Genomic DNA, 15,811 nt, shown 5'->3' on the forward strand with positions numbered 1-15,811 from the left:
AAAGCTACAAGACAGAAATAGAAGTTCTCCATCCATTTTGTCTGTGTTAATCATCACTGTAGCTATTTTAACCTCCCATTCTCTTCAATCTCTCTGTAATATTTCTGCTGTCTCACTATTTTAGCATTTTCAAAATCCTAAGGAAATTGAAATACAAAGCATCTGCCCATGATGGTCAGAATTCAGATTTGGACTGATCCAGGTAATTTCAAAAGTAAGAGTTAGAATACTTTGCTCTCTCTGCCTATGCTGTCCTTCACATTGCAAACTCCAACTTCCTTTGTCACTGTGATCCACTCCCTGAGCTTGATAATGTATCATTACAGTCCCTTTTTTTTTTTTTTTTTGTGAGCTTGACTTTCATAACCTTCATTATTTTCTATCTCACTAGTCCTTTTCCAGATTAATTTAAAAATCCCAAACCAAATCCTTATCAACAACAACAACAACAACAAAAAGCCAAGTAGGAGTCAATAATAAACCACTGGAAAAACCCAGAGCATGACAAGGGCTTTGTAATTATACAGTCTAGTGTAATAAATTGGTAAGCAAATTAGCTCACACATTTTAAATCTCTTCACAGGTATGTACATGTGGCACAGAAGGACAAATATGCCTTTATTATCCTATTTTATGAGGATTCTTAACAGTATATTATCATGTACCATATATCACCATCAGCCTCTTGAGTAACAACAAATCTTTTCTTGTGCTCTGAAAATAAGCTTGAAACTCAAAGCTACGGCTAAGACAGGCTGTCTATGAAGAGCCTCAGTACTGCAGCAGAAATTAAGGGGGAAGGAACTCTCCTTAAGTCTTAACAGATCTTGGCATTTACTCTGATTTAGGCACAGAATTCCTCCCGGTTTCAATAGTGTAACGGCTGTTAATTGTCTAAATGCCAATTTACACAGGACATATAGCTCAAAATCTGCTTAAGCTTAACCACCTGACATAAATTAGCAAGAGAGTTTTAGGTGAAGTATATCCATCCGTCTATTTGCTTCTTGAAGCAAGATTTGTGTAAGAAATCTAATCAGAGCACACACAGAACTACAAAATACACAAGCTTTACTCCCCTGGAAAGCAGCAGCAGCCACCCCTGATTTCTAGCTAGCCCAGAAACACCTGCCTGCCTTCTTACCTGTGAGAGAGGAAGGAAGTTTTTACAAAGTGCTTATGTTTCTCTTCTCTGTAAGTTAAATCATTGTTCCTTCTGTTGCAAATGTGCTAAGGAATGGTATCCAGAAACTGCAGAGATCAGCATTAAATTAATCTTGATGCAGCACCTTAGCAAAGCCTCTAATATTACAGTGGCCACGCTTTCTTCCTCCAGCAGCTGAGCTAATCCTCAGAACTGTTTCCAGAGCCATAATTTTGCTATCCTTTAAGAAAAGTTAGAAGTAGAGCACTTTCATTGCTACCAGACACTAGAGAATCACAGAATGGGCCAGGTTGGAAGGCTCCCCAGTAGGTCACCTGGTCCAACCTCCCTGCTCAGGGAGGGCCATCCTAGAGCAAATGGCACAGGATTGTGTCCAGACAGTTCTGGAATGTCTCCAGTGAGGGACACTCCACACCCCCTCTGGGCAATCTGCTCCAGTGTGCAATCACTGCACAGTAAGGAAGTCCTTTCTCATGTTCAGGTGGAACTTCCTGTGCATCAGTTTCTGCCTGTTGCCTCTTGTCCTGTAGCTCAGCACTGCAGAGCAGAGCCTGGATCCATTTTCTTGGCACTCTTCTTTAGATACTTAAAGACACTGATGAGGTCCCACCTCAGTCATCTCTTCTCATGGCTGAACAGGCCCAGCTCCCTCAGCCTTTCCTTGTAAGAGGGGTGCTCCAGTCCCTCGCTCATCCTTGCTCTTCTCCACTGCACCAGGAGCTCCACGTCTCTCTTGTCCTGAGGAGCCAGAACTGGACACAGCACTCCAGATGTGCCTCACCAGGGCAGAGTAGAGGGGCAGGATCAGCTCCCCTGACCTGCTGGCACTGCTCTTCCATCCTAATCCACCCCAGGACACCAATGCCCTTCTTGGCCACAAGGGCTCTGCTGGCTCAGGGGCACCTTGTTGTCCATTAGGACCCCCAGGTCCTTCTCCACAGAGCTCCTTCCCTCAGCCTGTGCTGGTGCAAGGGGAAGAGCCCTGCATTTGCCTTTGTTGAGTTTCAAACAGTTCCTCTCTGCCCATCTCTCCCCCCTGTCGGGGTTCTTCTGAAGGGCTGTCCAGCACTCTGGGCTATCAGCCACAATATCACTCCTCTCATGTGTGATGGTTTATAGCACACACACAAAATGGTAGAGGAGACAGAGGCAGTCCCTTCGTGGTATTTCAGAATAAGAAGGGCTCCAGATCATCCTGTCCTCCCCTTCCTTCATGACATCTATTAACTAGTGCATAGGGAAAAGATCATTTCCATCTAGCAGTGCAAATCAAATGTCAAACTCTTCAGTGTATTATCAGACCATCCAAAAGCCTGACCCTGCAAAGACTTAGCTTTAATCTCTTTGGGCTGCTAGTATCTACTTTACTCCCATCAAAGAAGAAGAGAAGCATATGCATGAGCTTTCGAAAGGCTGGGAAATGTGGGACTAAGAGCTACTGCTTTTGTTTCAGCAAATGCACAAACCACAACACAAAGCACACAAATAAAAAAGCACACATCTTTTAGCAATCCCCCGGCCACAGTTTTCCACCCTCCTCACACCACAACAGAAATGCTCTTCCAAGAGCAGATCTCTGACAATTGGTGGGAAAATTCAGGTAAACTGTTCTATCCACTTTCTGCAGGAGTCATTTTGGCATGATTTAAATTCCAGGCAGTATTTAAGGATTTGCTTGGACATGTGCATATATGCATCTTATTCACCTTAACAAAAGGGAACTCCACATACTTTGCTACAGAACCTCACCAAATATTTTAAATGGAAGCTTTTGGATTTTCATGTATTTATTCTGTATTAAGTACTTGGCAACTTTTTCAAACTAGGATTAATTACATCTCATGCATTTATTTTTCAAAATCAATGCATTTGAAAGACTTGTTTAACTAACTGAACATGTCCTGTCTCAGACCATTTCTTTTTCTTGTGCTATCATAGCCATTTCCCATCTAATTCTGTGTTACTTGGGTGGTCAGCATTTTGGACAAGGGAAGTCTATCACACTTTTGTCTTTTTAAAGAAGGATTGTGTCCCTACAGTTCCTTATTTAGCAACCACACTGCAGAGCAGAAGGAAAAGCCCCCTCCCAAGGTTCATTTTGGTAATGAGCACACAGTGGTGTCACCTCAGTTCCCAGCACCTCAAGGGGAATGTCCGTGCTCTCTGCGATCAGTAAGTGAAAACTGCAAAACCCACAGTCTGAGGACACGGCTCCTGGGAGGCACACAAGGGTCTGACACAGCTGCACTTTTGCAACTGCTCAGGCTCACATTCCTCTTCTACAGAAGAAAGACTTCCAGGCCAGTTATGGAGTGAAAGGAAAACAAATATGGAAGTGATAAATCCCATTAGCATTTCCAGCAAGCTTTGTGCCCCTCCTTTTTAAAAAATAAATAAAATGGAGTCCTTACTTAATTTCTAGATTAAGAAGTACTATTAAAAGCAGTTCAGGCCCAATTACAATCCTTGAAACACCACTGAAATGCACTACAATATTCTTTTATTTAGTTTACAGAAGAGTCTATCAGTACAGGCTGCAGAAAGAAAATGTTTAGTGCTATTTACAATTTGTTTTAAAACTCTGCTCTATACAAATTTAATTCTGATCAGTATGAACAATATTTTTGTAAATCTACTGCATATAAAGCATTTCATCAAAGCAGTAACAATGAATAAAATAACCTGTTTACATTTGAATGATGCCAATCATTCGGAAAAACGATTACACAGAACATCTGTAAGAGTTGTGGACACTTAAGTACAGAACACAATGTCAACCTGTGACTCAGTTTTTTAAAGGCTAAAGCTATTTATATGGAATATTGTTCTATTATACTACACGCCAATCTATATTTAACTTCTATAGTTATGTATTTTATAAGATTTTTATTAAATATATTCTACACATATTTGTAATTTCACCCAGGAAGAATTCCTCCCCAGTGAAAAAATATAAAATCTTTTATATTTTTAAATTTTTATTTATTTTTATTTTTTACAGGTTTAGATGAAACTAGCTCATGCTTTAGTGCTGTGCAAATTTCTTTAGCATATCAACATTTAAATTATTGATATGAAATAAAAGAATGGCGTCCTTTTCAATTATGTATGCCTTCAAAAATCAGCTTCTGATTTTAATACCATTGCAAGCACTAATTCCAAATGCAGATTATGTAAAGAAACAAAACTAGTACTATGGCAGAAGTTTTTCTTTTTGCTTTTTAAATTTTAATAATTCTTTTGAAATCTCTAATGAGTAAGCATGACACTGAAGTCTAAGGTACAGATGAGAAAAATGACTGAAAAACACCAATTGCCAATATTCAAATACATAAAACTGATTAGTAAATGATGTTTTCTAACATTTATGCACAATAATAAAAGCCTATGAACTACAGGAAACTACCCCTCCCATATTAAGGCTAGGAAATGCACTCTCTGCACTTGTTTGTGCTGTCTGAATAAGCACTCAACTAATACATGATCGGAGTGCACACAGTAACAAAAAATCAGTTTCATCAGCCCTCTACAGAGTGCTTTTAAATTACAGGCACATAGTATTTTTTCTTTGTTGCAGTGAAAAGATATATAGTTAGACTTGGTTTAGTTAGTATCTGTGCCAGTTTGGCCACCGAGGTTGACTTAGGTAGAATTGACTTAACAGTTTTTCCTTTGATTTGGCCATAAGTGAGATTTGTTTTACTTATTAATATACTATTTTCCAGTGTTGCATTATACATTGTGGGTTATTACTAGATGTCTCAAATATTGTTAGAGATTGTTGAGGAGAAATATACTGTCAACCATATTTAGTGCAAATTGCATCTAGAAAGCTTGACTGGTTAGATCCGGTTAATGCAGATTTTTGTGGTAGCAAAAAGATTCCTGCTATGGAAAAAAAACACAAACTTTTCTGGAGACTGAATTTTTTCAAAAAGTGATGTACTGTAAGATTATTCAACAAACAAAAAGGAGGAATTGAAAAAAATAAACAACTAAAGTGTTCATAGATTTTTCACTTTTTTTTTTAAAAAAGACTAATGAGACAGTGTTCGTGTATTATTTCAGTTCCATGGATTTACAGACAGGCTCTTCCTACAGGTGGTTGAAGCAAGGTAGGGCCTCTTCTATTCCAGCAGCATGAAAGACAAAGACTATATTACATCACACTTAGCAGGTAAAGCTAACAGGGTTTACAGGATTACACAGCAATTGCTTTCTCCAGTTTTTTCACGGTTCCTTTGACCTGCAAAGAAGAGGGAAGTTTTACTTACATTACATTTCTAAAGCAATGAGGCTGTTCTGTGTGAGAGTATGCTTAATACAAGTCTGTTCTCAATTATTTCCAGTAAAAAAAATTATTTATTGCTGTACACGTGCATATATAACTGAAAAATAAATCAGGACTAGTTTTTCACAATAAAAACAAGAACTTTTAAGGTCTGAGTAAGTTTCTGCACTATATAAAAATGCTAAACCAGAAAGTTAATTTCTTAGTTTTCTATAAACATGTAGAAAAGCATTCCATTAACTTCTTCACAAAAGAGCACAAGGACTTGACTTTTCTCTACAATGAAATACTCAAAGAGCCCATAAGAGACCTGACCACTCTGCCAGGTACTCAAATAAGAAACTCCTCTAGTGCCCAGCCTACCTTGAGAGTTTGGTTCTGGCAGTGTCTCTCTAGCCACCAAATGCATCACTGTTGTTTTGCCAAAAGGAAGTTTTAATGCTGCAAAAAGAAGAAGGGAGAGTTATTAACACATTATATCAGCCTTTTCCCCTCCAAAATACCCAGTTGAAACTAACTGTAATTGGATTAGCACCTACTCCAAAGTTCATACTGTTAGGTTTGAACTGCTTACTGGCTGAAGTTTGGTAAATCAGGGACTCAGGGCATGACAATAGTCACTTAGAACACTGCATTCTTAAAGACATGATACTCCTGTTAGGAAGCTCAGCCTTCCTCTTTTGAGTAAAAAAGTGAAGTGGGCGTTAATGCCAAGACTCAGGTGGTTAAGCACTCTTTAATGATAAGGATGCAAAAAATTGCTAATGCAGCCACCAAGTTGTTATTCCTGAGATATCAAAACATTGAGCCTCTACAGCAAAACAGATTTTCCTAACACATATTTTGATCCATGACACAGATTTCTTGAAATACAAAATCTCTGCATCTTGCCTTTTAATACTAATCTGTAACATCAGCTGCATGTGAAAAATATCAAATTTAAAGTAGTAGGTGTCAAAATGCTGCCTTTGTGAGCTTTAGTAACAAAAAAAATTTAAAAATGATGCTTTCCACAATTCATTCTGCTTGTGTCTGAAACTAAAATAATAATTTCTATATTCCAATTTAAGTATAAAAATACACTGCATACTTATTTTCCTTGATTGTTTTTCTAAGAAATAAAAGGTCTTCTGGCAAAGTTCTGCCCTTCCTACTTTATAGTGGAAAAAAAAGTCAGTGATAAATTTAACAAGAAATTTAATCCTTAATACACAAATAATTCTGACTTGAATAGACTTTGTCCTATCAAACTCAAGTTACCGCTTTTATTTTCACACACAGTGAAATGGCATTTTAAGTGAATAAATGAATAAAGAATGGGCAATAAACCTGAAGGCAAATGAAGCAAAAAATGCCCCTCTGTTTTAATCCCTACAGCATAGATTAAAGATTCACCAATAAAAAGCCTCACTACAACACCACTATTAAATCATGTTCATTGCCTACATATTTATTTAAATAAATGCAAATTATGATCTAAACACAGGTTCAAACACAGGTGTAAGCTCACAAAGTGATACAGAACTCCACAAGATTCTTTGAAGCAGCTGTACTTTGGGAAAAGCCATCTCTATGGAAAGGCAAATCTGAAAGTTGCTTGGTTTACTTGAAGCACTGCCTGTGCCCTGCAACTAGAAGCTGTTGAAAACTTGAAATCTGACAAAGATGATGCATTTTGGGTACTTGACACCACGATACAACTGAAAACTGTAACTGACTGTTAATATGCTCTTTGCAAACTCCATGGAAAAGGATTGTCTTCATAATATAAACTCTTGAATTACAAAATAATCACATTAGGAACATCTTTCATAATATCAACACAATTCAGGAGACATCACTAGTGAGTTGTGGAGATTAACTATTTACAGTAATCAAGTAGTACTATGCTAATATTTATATTAACTAATTTCAGCTAGTAGTTTGCACAGTTTACACAAGTTCTTGCTAGAAATTTCCAGCTTCTTGCTTGGAGCACCACGACAGCAACTGAGCAGTCTAACCTATGCTCAGTAATCCTTTCTTGCTCTTCTCTTTGTGTTCTCACCCCTTTCTCTCAGTTTAGCCAATTTGTATTTAATTCCTTTCCCAACTGTTCAATTCCACTGTTGCTTTGTATTTTCTATCGTCAGAACTTACTTTTCACCCCCTTTTGGAATGTGCATGGCACATGGTGGGTTAAACTTCCCTTCACCAGTAAATAAGGAAGCAAATGCTGCTGATTACCATTATCTACCAAGAAATGGAGAACTGTTGATTATGTATTACTTCCCTAATTAATATTATTCGAAATGCAAACCGCAGAACAAATATTTAGCTAAAGGATTAAATTTCCTGTTGGAAGCTGAAGAAGGGACTCTGCCTTGCTAGCCAACTCCCCAGCCCCCTGCACAGGCAGGGTACAGCAAAGCAGTGTGGCTCAAGCACTGCAGGCAGGAGCAGTGCAGCTTTACAGAGGGGTCTGTTCCACACTGCTCCCAGTGCCATTAGCTCTGCTGTTCCTGCAGTGACAGGCCATTCAGAAGGGGTATCATAAGGCATGATTTATCAAAAATAAAGTTTTTCACTCAAAAGCACTTTTTTCTACCAATTTCTCTTTTCTGAGGCATCTTAGTTTATAGGAGTCTTAAATTCGTAACACTACACAGACATGTAAGGTACAAGTGAACAAAAATGGACTCCAATTAAAAAGAAAAACATCAAACTGTTTCCTGGGAAACTTTTGTTTCACTGGATGATAAAATGATTTTCAGGAGGTCCAAATTCCAGTCAATATTTCCTAATCACCTAAAGCAAATATAACACTAAGTGCTATAACTCAAAGAGAACTGCAGCTAGAAAAGCTTAATGCAAGTTAAGCTAAGTTAAGAAACATAATATGAATATTGTTTAATGAACTCCCCCCTTCACCTCCCTTTTAGAGGTACTAGTTCACTTAAGGTTACCTCTAATGAACAACACAAAAAGTAAGAGTCTTTTCAGGCTGTTTCATGAATTCCTGTTCCACTTTCAGCTGTGTAATCTTACTCCTGATAACTTCATTAGTGCTGAAGTTAAGCCAAGGTTTTAGGGATTCTTTTTCTTAAAACAATGCAGCAACAAGAATATTTTTGAAAAACACTAATATACATGTAAGATCCTTGGGGTAAAAACATGATGATTAAATCTCAACGCATGAGTGATTAAGAATGAACTAAAATGCCCTGAACCCAAGTAAGTGTTCAAAATTCATAGACCTGAGTTAATGCAATAGTCAGCAGCATGCAGCTATTATTTTTCAGCTTAATTCATTAAATAATATATTAAATATATTGAACAGATATTCAACATTTTCTCATATTGAGACAAATGTCACTAAGGGAAAAATACTGGTGGTGAAGAGCAGCACTCAGTAAAGTGTAAAGTAAATAAATGGCAAAGTAAATCCCAGTTAGCTATCCTTGCCTGGAAATGTAGGGTAAGACTAGCATCTTTAATTGCAGAGATGATCCAAGACTTAACATTTGACTTTCAACTCTACTCCAACTGCTACTAGCTGCACTCACTGTCACCTGGTAAAAATACAAATTAAAGAGTGAATAAAAATTTCAGAGTTCTTCCAGCTGAGCTGACAATGATCTTGTTTGTATATATAGAAGCATTAAAAATTTATATATGTGGAGAGTAAATCTATAAGTACATCATTAGGCAACACTGGGAATGGTAGAAAGTGAATCAATAGCTATATCATCCCAGTCAATTCTTCCTGGAACATCACCATAAGCAGTCCAGAAATATTATTTTCAGATTCCTCTTAACTTCAAAATAATTAATTGGTGATTTTGTACTATATTATATTCTCCTTTCTGTACGGCATTCAGGTACCAAACCATATATAATTCGAACATACAAAGTAGAAGCATTAATTAGTTTTTAAACTGGCAAAGAATGGAGAGTCTCATATTGTTTAGTCATTGATACAGCTGATATTCCCACTGGCAAATGCTACCTACAAAAGGAGGGATGACTTAACAAATGCGTGTCACACCTCTATGAAGGGTTCCCACCAAAATGCGTAATCGTGGGGAAACACTTGCCACGAGGGGGCACAGTTGAATTGCATTTCCTTAGCAATCGAAGTGAAGCCATTTACTGTTGTTTTCACATAACTATGCAATTGTATCCCTGGGAGAGCACTGGACAGCAAGAATGCTTCCCCTCATTCTCATTCACAGGGTGTCTCCCTGCGTTGCACGAAGATTTAAAGTATTGTTTGACCAATTATCATAAAGTTTATCAAGCATTTTAAAATACTTCAGATATTTATTAAGTAGCTTGTACTGCAAATGCAGTGTAAGAGAGGTGGAACAAAATATTCCATTTAGAAAGACAACAAATAAAAGCAGCACTACAGTTGCTTTGTGTGAGAGGAGACTTGACTTGGCAGGTGGGACCTCGCAAAGTTTAACAGCTCGTGGTAACAAGATGGAAAAATATGCAATAAAGTACAATGTCACTGTATGCACAAGAACAGCAGTATAAAGCAGGCCATCCTGTGATCTTGAACAATAAAGTAGTATTCATTGAACTGTAAATAAATATCCCCTTTTGCCAAACTGTAACACGTATAATAAAAATTATTTTCATACCTCCTAATGTCACGTTGCCATGAAGAAACCTCCCTTGATAAATAAGCCGCAAGATATTTGGACTGCTGACTTGTTCTTCTTCCCAGTCTGAAGAGAGAGAATTTTCACAGTTACATTGTAATAAAAACATCTTTTGTGACTTCTCTCACCTTTACCCAGGAAGAAAATCAGGAAAGGACTCTTGTATAAAACACTGAAGAGAGAACACAGGCTGAAGGTACAGGAAGACAATTCAAGGCCAGCACTCCTGAAGTCTATTCTTGAATCTATTATTTGATCCTGGGCATTGAAACACGTAATTTTATGTCTGCAAGTATAAATATTACTGATGTCACAGACTGCAGGATATATTTAGCAGATACACAAGTCCTAAAGAAAATATTTCATACATGCAAATTGCTTCCTGAATCTTGATATCCAGGCCATTCTGAGGCTTCCCTCTCATCACCAGCTAATTGACTAGCTGGAGCCGTTCTCCAGCAGCGGGAAGCTGCCGCACACAGAGCGAGCGCTCATGTGATGGGTCACTTGAAACAGGACTCTGAGATCACAGCCCTGAAAAAAAGCTCCGCAGGCAGCTCAGCGCAGTTCGATGACGGCCAGATCCAACCAGTTCCATGTCTGGAGGGGGCAGTGACCTGAGCAGCCCCCGACGCCACCACAGAGCGCTCTCAGAGCACCCACTAATACATTTTAAGGAGCTTCTCCAAGGCCCATCCATTTTTATGTGTTTCAGTGTTTTTATGTAGCAAACACTGGTTCAAAAAAAAGCAAGCTTGCATTTTCCTACAATGCTTAAGCTATCATAAATAAATTATAAGCTTAAATGGTCTTTCCTACTCTTTTCCCATTCCCTGTCACAATGTGAAGAACAAATAAATATGCACTTTGCTTTCAGAACAAGTATCATAAAGCCTTGAAATGTTGAATTTAAATGGTCTCTCTGGGAATACAGTGTCTTCTGTTTCTTAGATGACCAGATATCTGGCTACAGTTGTTCACAAACATTCTCTCTTTCTGTTTTTGTAGTGTTTATATAGCAAAATCAATATTCAGCAAGAGATCAGGACAAGCCACAGAAACCAACCTGTTCACTGGGAACACACAATTAACATACAGGCAATAGCAACTGGCACCACAAAAGGAGAAGAACTGAAAAGGGTAGAAGGGGAAGCATGTAAAACAAAAGCCACAGCTGCAGAGTGTACAGAGAGGCATCTGGTGCAAAAAGCAAGCAGGCAGAGACTGGGCAGCAGGAGCCATCTCAGCCCCAGACCGCGGTGGGAGCAAGGCTGGTGCCAACAGTAGAATGTGCTACACTCCCAGGTGCTCCCATGTGCCTGGTTTATAAGATTAGATCAAATTAGGCAACCAAAGCTATTTGAATTTCAAGTATTTCCACTTAGGGGCTGATTCAATTGTCTTGCAATTCAAGCACATGCCCGTTCCGCTGTGCTGTGAAGTGGGCTACATCAAGGCTGAATTATTGCACTGCTACCATAATAGTTTTGTTTTGGATTTTTTTACTCCATACAGTCTGAACTCCACTATACTGTGGCTGTAAAGAGAAATTTAGCCAGTTGACAGTGCCATACTGATGTAAAAGCACAACCAAAAGAAGACAGACTAGATTTTGGCACAGGTATTTTGTCACTGTTAAGCTGTCAAGTTACCCATCCTTTTAATTTCTGCTTCTTGGCTGGAAGTCTGAAACATTTCTTTATGACATGAATTCAAATTTTAATTTCCATCGATGACTAAATGAGCCAAGGACTCACTGAATCTACCTTTTTTTTTAAAGTTCAGCTAATTGCTGTACAAGAAAGAAGTTAGTATTATTTAGCAGAAAATGGGGAGGAGAAGAAGAGAACAGGTAGCCTATCTAGATGATATACATTAAAATAAATTTGGCATTTTCTACTGCAAGTCGAGACATCCTTAATTAACAACTGTATTGCCAAAAGAGGTGGGGCAAGGTTTGCCTTAATCCTGCCAGCATGTGACAGAGGTTATTTCATTCTTTTTTTCCCCACAAGATCATGACAAGTCCAAATGGTGGTAAAAACAATTGTAACATCTCTGTTTCAAGGCAACTTTAGTCCTCATCAAGATTTCTCAGTCCTGTGGCAAAAAGGAGCACTCTCAGTCTGAAAACATCTAATGGGCAAATGTTTGTGAAAATCTATATGCTACTCTGAAGTGAGATGTCTTTTTTCCATTTAAATTGAGATTATTCTTCTTTGCAGAAGCAATTAAATATTCATCAAAATTTAGAGTACTCCCCCAGGACAGCAGGTATTTGAACTGAGATTTCCATGTCTGGTTCTACTTTTTTAAAGAAGAGACTTTAAGGTCTGGGTCTCTTCCCAACTCTAAACTCAGAATCTGCAACTTTCAAGCTCTTCACAAGACTGTGAACATGATATCACATGTTCACAGGCACAGACTTGAGTAAGGAAAAAAAATCCAGTTCTGCCTCTACCAATTCAGATAAATGTACACAAGGAACATTTGGTTATGACAACTATGTTGTACATTATGTACATATGTACATTCAAATATGTACAGCACAGAAGCTATGTTAACCTATTTTTTAAAACATTTTACTTCTGTAACTAATACTTCAGAGGACTTAAAACCTCCTCCTTCATTACATATTTTACTAAATACATAATACTGCATCCCAGCAAATCAAACAGCAAACTGAACTTTTTTCCTGACCTCAAAGACCAGTTTAAGGCCTAAAATACTGATTATCACCATTAACTTTTTGGCAGAAACTATTATCCACCATATGTCTTTGACAAAGGCACCACAGAAACAGATAGTGCAATGTTTTAGTTTGTCTAAATAGTAGTCTTTTTAACATCAAAACAGTAACCCAAATGAAGTCCTGTACCAAAAGAAGCATTTTCTTTCATCCTATGTAATGCTATGTCTGGGTTTTGGCTATTTTCCCATGAAATCATAGTTGGGGAGAACAGAAGCACTTTGTTTTGGGGAGCTATTCACATATGTGAATACACATCTTAAGTTCTCAAGTCCATTTTCCAAAGCCAGTATTCCTGCATGACACCAAGTATATTTACACAAACTACATCCAGTCTTCTAATGTCTCTTAAAATGAACTTTTATATTCGTTTTCTTCCTAAAGAAATATCAGTATTACAGATCCTTTTGAAGATAAGGCAGTAAGGAAAAAGTACTTCAGACTCAATTTCACTAATGCATTCCTGTGACTTCCAATGTTTTATTTTAGCTGTTCTCACATAAGAGGTTTTATATCTCCAACATTTCCTCACACTTACTAGATCCTCTAAATGGATCAATAAAGAAAAGTGTCTAAAGATAGGGGGAAAGAAGTACTTCAGTTTGGGGAAGCAGATTTCAGAAATAAAGTAGGAAACAGTTCTGACATCTAAAAATCTGCCCAACTGAAGGAACTGTGAAAAAGAAGGCAAGACACCTTATTTCTGCATAAATCTTTGTCCAGATAGTGAATACACATACTTAATTTGAATGTTGAGCAAGAGATCAGTTTATTGACACTTCAGTCTGAATACACAGGGAATCTCCTTGCTCACCAGTTAAAAAGCCCAAGCCACGCTGCTACTCACCCATTGGCCAGTTGTCATACACATGTTTTGCAATATCTGCAGCAGAGTCATTCGGTGAAAACAGGAACTCTTTTGTTTTCCCGCTTACCAAGATGAGGCGCAAATTTATCTGGTAAAAAACCCCAAAACATCAGTATTAGGAAAGTTTACAGAGACAACTTAAATTATTTATTTGTTACAGTTACTAAAAACTGTTGTTGGTTTTGCAAGATTGATCCAAATTATTTGAGAAAACAGTTTAACATGTTAACATATGTTAAAAAGAGGGTCAAAGAGGTCAACAGAATGTTGTTCACATATCCATAATCTAGGAGGATTAAATTCTAACAGCTGGTATTTTTGATTATAAACACCAGAAGATTCTGTTAGCAATTGAATCAACTGTGCCAGTAAAAAATAGCTTTCAACAAGGTAGAAACATACTCTAGCAATTACACATAAGGAACATAGCTCCTGAATGAAGAGGAAAAGTATAAACCTGAAAAATTAACCTAGAGAGAATTAAAATATCAAAATCTGCACCTGAATACCCTATGAGTCTAAATAAAAGCCCTAGAATGCTCCCTCCTGATCTCAGCCAGTGCATCTCCTACAAAATGCCAGAGAGTTAGACAGCATCCTTCCTTGCTCCCAGCTGCCACAAAGCTGCCTTCCTGAATCCCCCTGCCAGTCTTCTGAATCCAAAACTTTGTCCCACAAATGTCTTTTACCACAAGCAAAGTGAGGTCCACATGCAACAAAGTAATAACATCCCACCGTAATTTTTCTTTCATTAATTTCCTCCATACAACCAACAGCACCTTCAGCCATAATTTTCCTCTCCTCTATTTGCAAACTACTGAATATAATTTCTTTCCCATATAGCATTAAAATAACACATATAAAGAGCTCACTATGACATTATTTACAATGCAAAAGAGATTAAATTTTGGCTCCTCAAGCGACTGTTTGCAAGGTCACAAAATACATTTGGTAGCACTTAGCAATGCCCATGGCAAGCAGGAGTCCAGCTGCTGTTGTACTTTGACCTATGGGCCCACATTTCATCAAGTTTCAGTGAGACTTTAGCAGACTAACTGCTTGGATACTTTTTTCCAAGTCACATTCTCAAGCTGTGGCTCTCACTTTAGGTAAGTTGCAACAAAGCTTTCTTTGTTGGAATTCAGCAAACTGTTTTCTACATCAAATATCAAGTGCAGAATTTACAGCAAAGTCCAAGTTTTCTAGACTTCTCGAAAAAGATCTCAGTGCATCACATCTTCTGAACATAAGAGCCCTACCTCAGCTGCCTGCTCTCCACTTATTTCAGAAGCTCTTTAGACAGATCATCTATTCCCTCCTGAATGCTTTGGCTTGGATTCATCCCACCTATCTTTAAGCACCTAATGGAGGTATCCAAATTACAATCTCTACCATCCAGCACACTGCAAGGTCAATGAAGGAAATGACCCCTCCTAAAAGCAATTCAGTGTCTATTTCAAAGTGTAGCAAGTACAAAAGGAGTGAGCATAAAAGGCTAAGTTCTCCTCCCTGTCCTCCCACTAACACCCTTTGGAAAAATACAAGTTCCCCCATTAGGCCAGGAAAGCAAATGGCAGCTGTCTCTGAGAAAGCACCACAGCCACTCCAAGAGCATCACTGCATACCATGAGATGACAAAAAAAAACTTGAAAGAGAGAAACTGAGGGAATGCTGTTTAGTTGAAGAGAATTCTTCATAAAATTCAGAATACATTTGGCTATACACAATAAAGTTTGTTTTCTTTGGGATTTCCACAATGATTAAGGAATTATTTTCAGATTTCACCAATATTTAGCAGGAAAAGCAGCTCAAGTTCTACTGTTCTTGTTTACTCCAAAAACCTAACTACTGTGATGAAACTACAGCTTCAAAAAGTTGGACTATATTCAGGTGTTGTTTTGTTTATATTGGCTTCCAGTTTCAGTATTTTGCCCCTCTTTACTGTCTCCACCTGTGTATGTATAGACAACACTCACATACACAGTTTCTTTAGCTGGACTACCCCAGATAAGCTCTTCAAGCTTTCTCCAGTGAGATAACTATTTCTCCTTTCATCCTAGGAGCCTGTCTCTGCACATTTTTTTCTATC

At 38.0% G+C, this 15,811-nt stretch overlaps 1 protein-coding gene across 1 annotated transcript in view; it reads right to left on the reverse strand.

Moving 5' to 3' along the window:
* Positions 1-3,648: 3,648 nt before the first annotated feature.
* UBL3 (ubiquitin like 3) overlaps positions 3,649-15,811 on the reverse strand; it is a 56,401-nt gene continuing 44,238 nt past the window's right edge. Inside the window, exons 2-5 of the mRNA XM_059493604.1 lie at positions 13,702-13,810; positions 10,085-10,171; positions 5,820-5,897; positions 3,649-5,411 (exon numbers count right to left, since the gene is read on the reverse strand). Of these exons, the coding sequence (XP_059349587.1) occupies positions 5,359-5,411; positions 5,820-5,897; positions 10,085-10,171; positions 13,702-13,810 (327 nt within the window). The 3' untranslated portion in view covers positions 3,649-5,358. The remainder of the gene's footprint in view (positions 5,412-5,819; positions 5,898-10,084; positions 10,172-13,701; positions 13,811-15,811) is intronic.

This window comes from Ammospiza nelsoni, chromosome 2, assembly GCF_027579445.1.
Source record: "Ammospiza nelsoni isolate bAmmNel1 chromosome 2, bAmmNel1.pri, whole genome shotgun sequence".
Classification (NCBI taxonomy): Eukaryota; Metazoa; Chordata; class Aves; order Passeriformes; family Passerellidae; genus Ammospiza; species Ammospiza nelsoni.